The sequence below is a fragment of the Rhinolophus hipposideros genome, assembly GCF_964194185.1.
Source record: "Rhinolophus hipposideros genome assembly, chromosome: X".
Lineage (NCBI taxonomy): Eukaryota > Metazoa > Chordata > Mammalia > Chiroptera > Rhinolophidae > Rhinolophus > Rhinolophus hipposideros.
The window spans coordinates 65,526,404-65,538,910 of NC_138046.1; the positions used below are offsets into that span (position 1 = coordinate 65,526,404).

At 37.0% G+C, this 12,507-nt stretch overlaps 1 protein-coding gene across 7 annotated transcripts in view; it reads right to left on the reverse strand.

Moving 5' to 3' along the window:
- Nucleotides 1-12,507, reverse strand: part of PCDH11X (protocadherin 11 X-linked) — an 824,011-nt gene that overhangs the window by 450,239 nt on the left and 361,265 nt on the right. For all 7 annotated transcript variants that reach the window (XM_081043929.1, XM_081043928.1, XM_081043927.1 and 4 more), the window contains one exon: nt 9,684-9,764. In XM_081043929.1, coding sequence (XP_080900055.1) covers nt 9,684-9,764 — 81 coding nt within the window. The remainder of the gene's footprint in view (nt 1-9,683; nt 9,765-12,507) is intronic.

A 12,507-nucleotide genomic window follows, 5' to 3' on the forward strand; every position in this document is an offset into this window, starting at 1 on the left:
GAGAAAAGACCTTTTCTGGCCTGCGGGAAGAGTGTGACATGTCTGGGCTGGGAGAGAGGAGACGCCTCCATCCCCAGCCCCCACTCTTTCTGGCCTGCCTAGGGCAGGGCAATTACAAATGCAGAGGTACTCTCAGGGATCAGCAGTAGGAAGCAGACACAGCTCTGGGCTTTCAGCAGCTCAGAAATGTCACACACACACACACACACACACACACACACACACACACACACACACAGGGAAGAAGTGCCCTAAGACTCAGGAGAACTGGATACAGAGCTGGTGGTGCTACTCTTAGTGCACATATGTGCAGGCAAGGGCAGAAACTGTACTGACTTTGTAGAAACTACCATCCAAATCTCTCTACCCCACTCATCTACATCTGTAGTCCCAACGTCACTTTGGGCACCAGGTGACCAGCTCTGCCTGCACAATACACAGAGGACTCTTTGGTACAGCAGAGGACAACCTGGAGATTATTTGGTGGGCTTAAGCTAAGACTGGTGTTTTTTTTTTTGTTTGTTTGTTTTGTTTTGTCTTTATACCTTTGATATATTTGCCTGTGTTGAGTGTGGGTTGTCAGTTGTTTTTACATGTCAATGTATTTGATTTTTTCTTTCTTGTTGTTGTTGTTGTGCTTGGTGATTTGCTTAGTTCTGAAATTGCCCTACTAGGGCCCAGCTTAAAGGGCACGAGATTCAACATATCCAGAGGCAAACTCCAGACCAAACCAGAGTACTACTGGGTTTGACCTACAAGTGACACACCCAAAGGGAATTTTCTACAGGCACAAAAGCCCATAGAAGCCAAACCACATTTAAGTGCTCAACCCTCACGCAGCAGAACACACTGCGGTGGGCAGAGCCAAGTCTCACAACTAGTCAGCCTAGGAGTTAACCCCACCTACTCACAACTGAAAAGCAATTAAAGATCTTCTTTAACAGGACAATATACACAACACAAGAGTCACCTTTGGAGCACACACAGAGGAGAAGAAGGAAGTAGTGGAAGTCAAATAAAAAGGACACATACTATATAAGATAACCTAGCAAGAACTAAGAATTTTAGGGGATCTACCTAACACATCAAAGCAAACACAGAGAGTCAGCCAGAATGGGGAAATGAAGAAACATGTCTCAGATAAAAGAAAAGAAGAAACCTCCAGAAATGGAACCAAATGAAAAAGAAGTAACCAACATATCAGAGACAGAGTTCAGAACATTGATGATAAGAATGTTTCAGGAGTTTAGAGATGACATAAAGAAGGATATAGAAATCATAATGAACTACCAGTTAGAACTAAAGAACACAATTACTGAAAAAAGGAAATCACTTTAAGGAATTAACAGCAGGTTAGATGAAGCAGAGGATCGAATCAGCGACTTAGAAAACAAGTTAGCAGAGATCACTCAAAGAGAACAAAAGAAATAAAACAGAATGAAAAACAATGAAGATGGTTTAAGAGACCTCTGGGATAATGTCAAGCGCAACAACATGCACATCATAGGAATACTAGAAGGTAAAGAGAGGAAGCAAGGAATTGAGAACATATTTGAAGTAATAATGTCCAAAAACTTCTCTAAACTGATTAAGGAAACCAACATACAAACCCAGGAAGTGCAGAGAGTTCCAACCAGGATAAACGCAAACAGGCCCACACCAAGACACATTATAGTTAAAATAACAAAGGTTAAAGACATAGAGGGAATCCTAAAAGCAGCAAGAGAAAGACAGATGGTTACATAAAAAGGAAATCCCATAAGAGTAGCTAATGACTTTTCTACAGAAAAATTGCGGGCCAGGAGGGAGTGGCAGGAGATACTCAAAGTGATGGAAAACCAAGGCCTACAACCTAGATTGCTTTATCCAGCAAGGCTATCATTTAAAGTTGATGCAGAGATAAAGAGCTTCACAGAAAAGAATAAGCTAAAGAAATTTATTATCACCAAGCCAGCATAGTAAGAAATACTAAAAGGACTTCTGTAAATAGAAGAAAGATGAAAACAATCTAACTACAAACTTAAAAATGGCAATAACTACATACCTATCAATAATCTCTTTAAATGTAAATGGATTAAATGCTCCAATCAAGAGACATAGGGTGGCAGAGTGCATAAGAAAGCAAGACCCTTGTATATGCTGTATACAAGAGACTCACCACAGATGAAAAGACACACACAGGCCGAAAGTGAAGGGTTGGAGTAGGACATTTTGTGCAAATAGAAATGAGAAAAAAGCTGGAGTTGCAATACTTATATCTGACAAAATAGACTTTAAAATAAAGAACATATTAAAAGACAAAGATAGGCACTATATAATAATAAAGGGATCGATCCGACAAGAAGACATAACCCTAGTAAACATCTATGCACCCAACATAGGAGCACCTAAGTATATAAAACAGATATTGACTGACATAAAGACAGAGATCAACAGCAACACTATCATAGTTGGGGACTTCAACACACCTCTGACAAAAAGGGACAGGTCTTCCAAACAGAAAATCAATATGGAAACAACAGCCTTAAATGATACATTGGACCACTTGGATTTAATCAATATTTTCAGGGCATTTCACCCCAAAGCTGCAGAATACACGTTCTTCTCAAGCGCACATGGAACAGTTTCCAAGATAGACCATATGTTAGGCCACAAAACAAGTCTTTGATAAATTTAAGAAAGTTGAAATCATGCCAATAGTCTTCTCTGACCACAGTGCTATAAAATTAGAAATGAACTATAGGAAAAGAACTGGAAGACACACCAATTCATGGAGGCTGAATAACATGTTACTAAATAATGAATGGGTCAACCATGAGATCAAGGAAGAAATTAAAAGATATCTCGAGACAAATGAAAATGAAAACACGACGACCCAAAATCTATGGGATGCCGCAAAAGCAGTCCTAAGAGGGAAATTCGTAGCATTGCAGGCCTACCTAAAGAAACGAGAAACATCACTGATCAGCAGTTTATCTTCATACTTAAGGGATCTGGAAAAAGAACAGCAAAATAAGCCCAAAGGAAGCACAAGGAAGGAGATAATAAAGATCAGAGCGGAAATAAATGAAATAGAAACCAGAAAAACAATATGAAAGATCAGTGAATCCAAGAGTTGGTTCTTAGAGAATATAAACAAAATCGACAAACCTTTAGCCTGACTCATTAAAAAAAAGAGAGAGAGGACCCAAATTAATAAAATCAGAAATGACAGAGGAGAAGTGACAACAGACAGTACAGAAATACAAAAAAATTTATGAAATTACTATGAGCAACTATATGCCAACAAATTTGACAATCTGGAAGAAATGGACAATTTTCTAGAGGCACACATCCTTCCAAGACTAACTCAAGAAGAAACAGAGAACCTGAATAGACTGATTACCACCAGGGAAATTGAATCAGTAATCAACAATCTCCCAACAAACAAAAGCACTGGACCAGATGGCTTTACAGATGAATTTTACAAAACGTTCAAAAAAAAATTATCACCTATTCTCCTCAAGCTCTTCCAAGAAATCCAGAAGGAGGGAAGACTCCCAAACAATTTTTACGAAGCCACTATCACCCTGATACCAAAATCAGACAAAGACACCACAAAAAATGAAAACTACAGGCCAATATCTCTAATGAACATAGATGCAAAAATCCTCAACAAAATATTCGTGAATAGCATTCAGCAATACATGAAAAGGATCATACACCATGATCAAGTGGAATTTATCCCTGGTATGCAAGGGTGGTTCAACATCCGCAAATCAATTAATATGATACACCACATTAATAAAATGAAAAATGAAAATCACGTGATCATATTAATAGATGCAGAAAAAGCATTCGATAAAATCCAGCAGCCATTTATGATAAAAACCTTTAAGAAAGTGGGAATAGAGGGATCATATCTCAACATAATAAAGGCCATATGTGATAAACCCACAGCTAACACCAAACTCAATGGGGAAAAGCTAAAACCATTACCCATAAGGTCAGGACAAGGCAAGGTTGCCCATTTTCTCCACTTCTATTCAACACAGTGCTGGAAGTTCTAGCCACAGCAATCAGACAAGAAAAAGAAATAAAAGGCATCCAAATCAGTAAAGAGAAAGTAAAATTGTCGTTATATGCAGATGACATGATACTATGTATAGAGAACCTTAAAGACTGCACCAAGGAACTATTAAAGCTGATAGATGAATTTAGAAAATTAGCAGGATCCAAAATTAATATTCAGAAATTAGTTGCATTTGTATATACCAATAATAAAAAATCAGAAAGAGAAATTAAAAAAACAATCCCATTTACAGTGCTTCAAAGACTATAAAATACCTGGGAATAAATTTAACCAAAGAAGTGAAAGATCTGTACTCAGAAAATTATAAGACACTGAAGAAAGAAATGAAAGAAGATATAAATAGATGGAAACACATACCATATTTATGGATAGGAAGAATTAATATAGTTAAAATGTCCATACCTCCTAAAGCAATATACATATTTAACACAATTCCTATCAAACTACCAATGATATTTTTCACAGAAACAGAACATATAATCCTAAAATTTATATGGGACCATAAAAGACCCCGGATAGCCTCAGCAATCTTGAGAAGTAAGAACAAAATGTGAGGAATAACGATACCTGACATCAAATTATACTACAAGGCTACAGTAATCAAAACAGCATGGTACTGGCATAAAAACAGACACATAGATCAAGGGAACAGAACAGAGAGTCCAGAAATAAATCCATGCCTATATGGCCATTTCATCTACGACAATGGAAGCAAGAATTTATGTTGCGGTAAAGACAGTCTATTCAATAAATGGTGCTGGGAAATCTGGACAGACAGATGCTAAAAAACGTACTGGAGCACCTCCTTACACCACATAAAAGAATAAATTCAAAATGGTTTAAAGACTTAAATGTAAGATCTGAAACCATAAAATTCCTAGAAGAAAATATAGGAAGAAATTTTACAGACATTACCCGGAGTAAGATTTTTACTGATATATTCTCTCGGGCAAAGGAAGAAATAGAAATTATAAACATGTGGGATTACATCAAACTAAAAAGTTTTTTCACAGCAAAGGAAACCATCAATAAAACAAAAAGTGATCCTACTGAATGGGAGAAGATATTTGCCAATGATATATCTGATAAGGGGTTAATATCACAAATTTATTAAAAAACTCACTCAACTCAACTCCAAAAAAACAAACAACCCAATTAAAGAATGGGCAAAGGACATAAAGAGACATTTTTTCTAAAAGGACATACAGATGGTAAACAGACATATGAAAAAATGTTCAACCTCACTCACCAACCATCAGAGAAATGCCAATAAAAACCACAGTGAGATACCACCTCACCTCAGTCAAAATGGCTATCATCAATAAATCAACAAAGAACAAGTGCTGGCATGGATGTGGAGAAAAGTGAACCCTTGTGCACTGTTGGTGGGATTGCAGATTGGTGCAGCCACTATGGAAAACAGTATGGAGGTATCTCAAAAATCTGAAAATGCAACTACTTTATGATCCAGCAATTCCACTCCTAGGTGTCTATCCGGAGAAATCCAAAATTCTAATTCAAAAAAATTTATGCACGCCTATGTTTATTGCAGCACTATACACAATAGCAAAGACATAGAAACAACCCAAGTGCCCATCAGTACATGACTGGATTAAGAAACTGTGGTACATTTATACAATGGAGTATTACGCAGCCGTAAAGAAGAAAGCAATCTTACCATTTGCAACAACATGGATGGACCTAGAGAACATTATGTTAAGTGAAATAAGTCAGATAGAGAAAGAAAAATACCATATGATCTAACTTTTATGTGGAATCTAAAGAAAAGAATAAGTGAATGAACTAATCAGAAACAGTTTTGGAGACATAGAGGAAAAACTGATGGTTGCTAGATGGGAGGGGGGTTGGGGATAAGGGGAAAGGTGAGGGGATTAGAAAACAGTCAGTAAGCACAAGATGGCCACAGGGTTTTGAAAATTAATTTGGGGAATGTAATCAATAATGTTGTAAAGATTTTGTTGGGTATCCGATGGACACTTATCTCATGAGGGAGACCACCTGAAGGATGATATAGATGCCTGATCACTGTCTTGTACACCTGAAGCTGAAGCTGAACAATAATGAATATCAACTACAAGTTTGTATATATATATATATATATATAAGAATTCCATGTCAACTGGCATATGCATACAGCCTGTACAGAACTGGTTGAGGGGGAGCAGATTTTGCCACCCAAATATATGCCTTTTGGAGGGATATTTATTATTTTAAGCTGGTTATATGTACGAAACAAAAATCTCTAGAAGAGCTTTTTTACCTCCCCCTTATCTACCTAAAGAAGTTCAGATAGAAAAACCTGTTCCAAGAAGGGAGCTATCACTTCAGCATACTATGGCAGACAGGGAGGAACCTAGCAAGGTCTGTTTGTTTGACTCCCTTCTGTGTCCCATTGTTTCTGGGTAGCCAGGAAGGAATTTGTTCACCAAATGTTTGCTTCTTCTCATCTACATGTGAACTGCCTACCTTCCCTTTGAAGTTCAAATCACTACTTCTTCCTCTTTAGTCCAGCGTGGCATATAAACCTCAACTGCCTGATTTGTCCAGGTCCCATATTCTTACAGGACCTCTGTATGTACATATGTAATAACATATGATTTTCTCCTGTTAATCTGTCTCATGTCAATTTGATTCTTAGGTAAACCAGAAGAACTGAAATAAAAAAGAGGAAGAAATTCCCCTCCCCCACATGATCAACCACCATTTTTGAGTAGCTGTTTCCCTTAAGTACTATACAGATGCTAGGCTATTAGGCACAGTGAATATTTATGACCCCAACAGCTCCTGCACATTGAAAAGGTGCTCTAGGTGATTTGATTTATTTTCAAATGTCATGTAAAACTCATGTTAATTAAAAAGAAATCTAACTTGAAACATTAAGATATGCACACTAGTTATGTACATCAATATTTTCTAAAGATTCTAACAAAAATGCTAAAGGAAATGGACTTATAAGGATATTTCTTAAAATGAAATACATAATTTCATTTTTATTTTCTTTACTCAAAGAATAACTTGACCTGTGATTTTGTGGTTCACAAACTACTTCAATTAGTTGAATAGTTGTCTTTTACAACTAAGAACCATTCTGCTTTGTGGGACACCATTATTGCCTGTGCCCATTAAAAAAAATCCCTCAAAGTCACTGTCTATATCATGAAGTTTGATTAATTAGCCATCTGAATGGCTAAGGGCGCATTATCAAAGAATTTTAAAGATTTCAGTTGGAAGAAGAGAAAAATTTAATTTTCAGTTTGCACTCTAGTTTTAGTAGTTACTACATTTCTATTTTCAGAGTTTTTCTTTTTAAATATCATAAATGAGTATTGAAAATCTTGCTAAATATGAGATATTTCATATGGAATTATAAAAGGTTATTTATAAAACCAATATTTTCTTTGAATTTTTCAGAGGCAAGCACAATGTTTATCAAAAATATGGTTGAAAAGCCACCTATCTGTATCATATGTATAGTAACGCTGTACAGTGTAATCCATCAATCTATGCTATACCTTAAATTTCAGTTGAAGTCTCAGGCAGTAAGGACAATCCAAGCTGTCAGATACTTGAAATACTTACCTAATAAAAGAGCCTCAAGCAAAAAACACCCACTATATAAGAAACAATTGTATCTCTAATAAGATTTTAAGTTCATAAACCAATAAAAGAGTCAGTAATTGGCAAGAAATTAGTAGAGTTAATTATACTACACTCTATTTAGCAGAATATAATCAGAAGCAACAGCTAGACAACAAAATATTGTTGATAGATCATGTTCTTAGTCACAGAAGAGGGTGTTACATAACAATGTCTAATTCCATCGGACTTTTAACTATTTATTGCAGTCATACCTCATGTCACATTAATAGTCAAATTTTGGGACATTAAAGTACATATTTTAAAATTCTGTACCTGTCCTCAAAACTGCTATTCTGTATATTACAATGGCTTCTTAATCAAGGATTTAGACGTAGACTATAACATTTTGTATTCCACATCCTCACCACTTTCTCTGAGACTCGATCAGAGGTGCAAGACTTGAAAGCCAGTTTGAAATTTGGCAAAATTTCACTAATTCAGACTTGAGGAATTTAAAATTTGTAACCATTTGGAAAGCTCCTAGGTTGCAAAGTACCTTTATTTAATTAATCGTTTCTTCCCACAGTGCATATATTAATTCTGTAACTGTTCCCAAAGAATACAAATTAACTTTGTAAAATACTGCAGAATGTTATCATTACAGAGCACATGACTTTCATGAATTTCAGAGCACACATGAAATAAATAAATGTGATTTCTTTTTATTCTATTTGGGTTGTTTTGCTAATACTCTAGATATACATTTATGTATCTATAATTTCTAAAATTATACCCTTTGGGACAAACAAAAGGCGTTTGAAAATAACTGGGTAGAGCACAATTTATGGTTTTTAATTTGACACCCAAAGGGTCAGATTCAGGACTTTTACTTGATCAACAACATTAAGTTAATTAGCCACAGAATAACAAATAGCATATGAGTGTTTAGACACTGGTCTCCTCACTCCTTTTTTGAAGATCCTTTAAGGCCTTCACTAAGAAAACAAATTTGAGTGTATTTGTTAGTCACATTTTCAGCTGTCCTGATAGAAATAAACAAAAATGGACCCTTTAAAAATATATTATAACTTAATTTTTAAACTTCAAACTGGTTTCCCACTGAACTGATTTGTATTAATGAGATTTTACTAAAAGTTGTCTAATTAGCATAAAACAAATTGCCTTATATTATGCTATTAAAAAAGAAAATTCAACCAAGTAAATCCGAAGGTCTATTTGGCTTTATTAAGTGATCTATGAATCAGGCAGTGTCCCATCTAGCAAGTAGAAGGGCTCTTTAAGGTGTTATACAAAAAAGAAGGTTTTAATAGGAAAAAGGGTCAGACCAGGGAGCAGTAACAAAAGAAAGGATTATTTTTAGTTTGGGACACGTTTCTTTAGTGCAAGAGAAGGGGAAGGGTTTTTTATCATACAAATTGCCTCATCTTTCATTGGGGGGTGGAGTGGGCCCATCATGACAGATTAGTTTACTGCAGCTTGACTAGAAAATTCCAGATTGGTTGATTGAGCCTGTTTCTGGGAGAAGTTTAAACTGTCCTTAGAAGAAGTATTAAATGTAGGTTTGGTATCATGGGCTTTTAGCATGAGAGATGCTATTTTGGGTCTTTGGTTTTCTCTTTAACAATGTTAAGCCTTATATTTATAAAGTGATATTATAAAGAAGCAGTTCTCAATTTTTTTTTTTTTTTGATCCATGATTTCGGAACTAGACTTAAACATCAATGGAACAGATAGTCATTTAAAAGATGATTTCTGAGGAATGCTTGTACCTCAATCCAACAATTAAACTAACTCTACTATTATTATCGAACCATACTAGGAAGAAATATATATTTACTGCCATATTCTCACATTAGAGTCCAGCACAAAACCAGCTAAAGAAACTTTATGGACCACATATTAAGAAACACAACTTAAGATTTTTTCTTATACATTTGTAAAAATCACTTAAAGGGAATAAAGAGGAATTAACAAGTGTTTCTCTAAATACCTGTGGTTGAGGATGTATCCAGATCTCCATAGTTGTTGCCTCTTTCATAGGTGTGTGAGATCTTACAACCTCCTTCACTGACTGTAGAAGGGGAAAAAATAGAAATATTTTAAGGAGTTTGTTCAAAATGAAAAACAAAGTGCACTGAGCACATGTATCAAACACAGGTAAATAAAATAGAGCCTGGGTAAATATTTTTTTCTAGACATCATAGTTACTGAGAAATGACAATGTGATGGATACAGCTCTAAGTATTGGGAATAAAAAAGAAAAAAAATTAAAAAATATATTTTTCTCATTGAATTTACATTCCAGTTTTATGTTTAAAAGTTACAATAAACAGAGAGATGCAGTCAGGATGGCAGAGTAGGTGAATGCTGTGCTTGCCTCCTCTCATGACCACGTCAAAATTATGACTAAACTACAGAACAAACATTATTGAGAATCACCTGAAGTCTAGCTAAACCAAAGCCCTACAACTAAGGACATACAGAAGAAGCCACCTGGAGACTGGTAGGAGGGGCAGAGATTCAGAACAGGCTGGTCACACATGCATGTGTGACCATTACATATTGGAAAGGATATCTCGGCTACAGAGGTCCCCCCAGAAGAGAGAGGGGTCTCAGCCACACACCAGGCTCCCCAGCCTAGGGTTCCAGTGCCTGGGAGAGAAGTCCCCATAACTTCTGGTGAAAATCAGCGGAGATTGTGGCTGAGTGAGACTAGGGTGGCTGCAATCACAGCCACTCCTCTCAAATGGCCCACACATGAACTTACTTGCTGATAGACTCACTCATTCTGAGCCCCAACCCTGGGGCAGCAGCTTGAAAGTTCCAGGGACATATGGGGAAGAACTGAATTGTACAGCATCAGGGTGAGGACTAGAGGGACAGCTCTCTCCAGGACAGAAGAGCTGGTAGAAGTCATTGTTTCTTTGTTGAGAGCCTCCCCCTCCCGGTGTGCAGATGCAGGTGGCTGCCATATCTGAATCTCTATCAACCTGGCTAACACAGTTCATTTGCCCTGATTCCCTGAGATCCTGCCCCACCCAACTCTCTAGCACACCCAAGCTGCTTCCAGTGGTTTTTCCATAAAAATGGTTTATCTTGGCTCATGCTACAGATTTTCCTAAAATTTCTCAAAGATTCACAAAATCCAAACAAGCAGCATATAGCTTCAAAATGTCCCATACCTCTGGCTGAGCAGCCCTAATTCCAGCACTAGTTGCAGACAGACTCCATTCATGACTTGGCCTCTTGAGGCGCCTCCAAGCCCAGTGTGAGTGGCAGGCATCTGGGGATTGCTTTGAGGCGCATGCCAGGTGGCCCTGGGAAGGATACAGGCTGCGGCTGAATTTGGCCTGAAGTATGGCCCCTCACAGGGGTCACGGGGCTGTCACAACCAATGGCAAGCTTGAAACCCAGCTGGAGCATTACCTGGCCACCTCCAGGGATGATGCATACAAAGGGCAGAATGGGAAGGCACCAGAGCCCTCCTAAAGCAGATCTTGCACTGTAGGGTCAGTCCTCCACTGTGGTCACATCCAGTCTTCACAACAAATTAGCCCAAGGATCAATCCCTCCCATTGATATGAAAACAGGAACCAAGGCTCAACTGCAACAGGAGGGCACACACAACCCACAAAAAGGACACCTGGAGTGAGCATCTGCACCACTGAGCCCCACAGCACACCTACTACATAAGGCCACTGTACTAAGACTGGGAGGCATAGCAGCCTTATTTAGTACACAGAAACAAACACATGGAAGCAGCCAAAATGGGGAGACAAAGAAACATGTCCTAAATAAAAGAACAGAACAAAGCTCCAGTAAAAGAAGTAAGTGAAATGGAACTAAGCAATCTACTAGATGCAGAGTTCCAAACGGTGGTTATAAGAATGCTCAGTGATCTCAGGGAGAACTTTAACAAAGAAGTAGGAAAGAAAAATGGAGATAGGAAACATCGGAAAGAAGCAGTCAGAAATGAAGAATACAATAACTGAAATGAAGAATACATTACAGGGAATCACCAGTAAATTAGGTGAAGAGAGGATCAAATCAATGATTTAGAAGATAAGATAGCAAAAAACACCCAATACGAACAGCATAAAGAAAAAATAATCCAGAAAAATTAGAATAGTTTAAGGGTTCTCTGGTACATCAAGAATAACAACATTTGCATCATAGGGGTAACAGAAGGAGAAGGGAAAGAGCAAGGAATTGAAAACATATTTGAAGAAATAATGACAGAAAACTTCCCTATCCTGACTAAGAAAATAAATATACAATCCCAAGAAGTGCAGAGAGTCCCAAACAAAATGAACCCAAAGAGGCCCAAACCAAGACACATCATAATTAAAATACCAAAGGTTAAAGACAAAGAAAGAATCTTAAAAGCAGCAAAACAAAAGCAGTTATTTACCTACAAGGGAGCTCCCATAAGACTATCAGCTGATTTCTCAACAGAAACTTTGCAGGCCAGAGGGATTGGCAGGAAAATTCAAAGTGATGAAGAGCAAGGACCTACAACCAGGGTCCTCTACCCAGCAAAGTTATCACGTAGAATTGAAAGACAGATAAAGCGCTTCCCAGACAAGGAAAACCTAAAGGAGTTCATCACCACCAAGCTAGTATTACAAGGATTCTTAGAGGAATTTCTTTAAGGAAAAAAAAAGTATATGTATATATATATATATGTATATATACATGTATACATATATATATACATACATACATACATATATATATATATATACACATATATGTAATCAAATGGCAATAACTACATATCTATCAACAATTACTTTAAATGTAAATAAATTCAA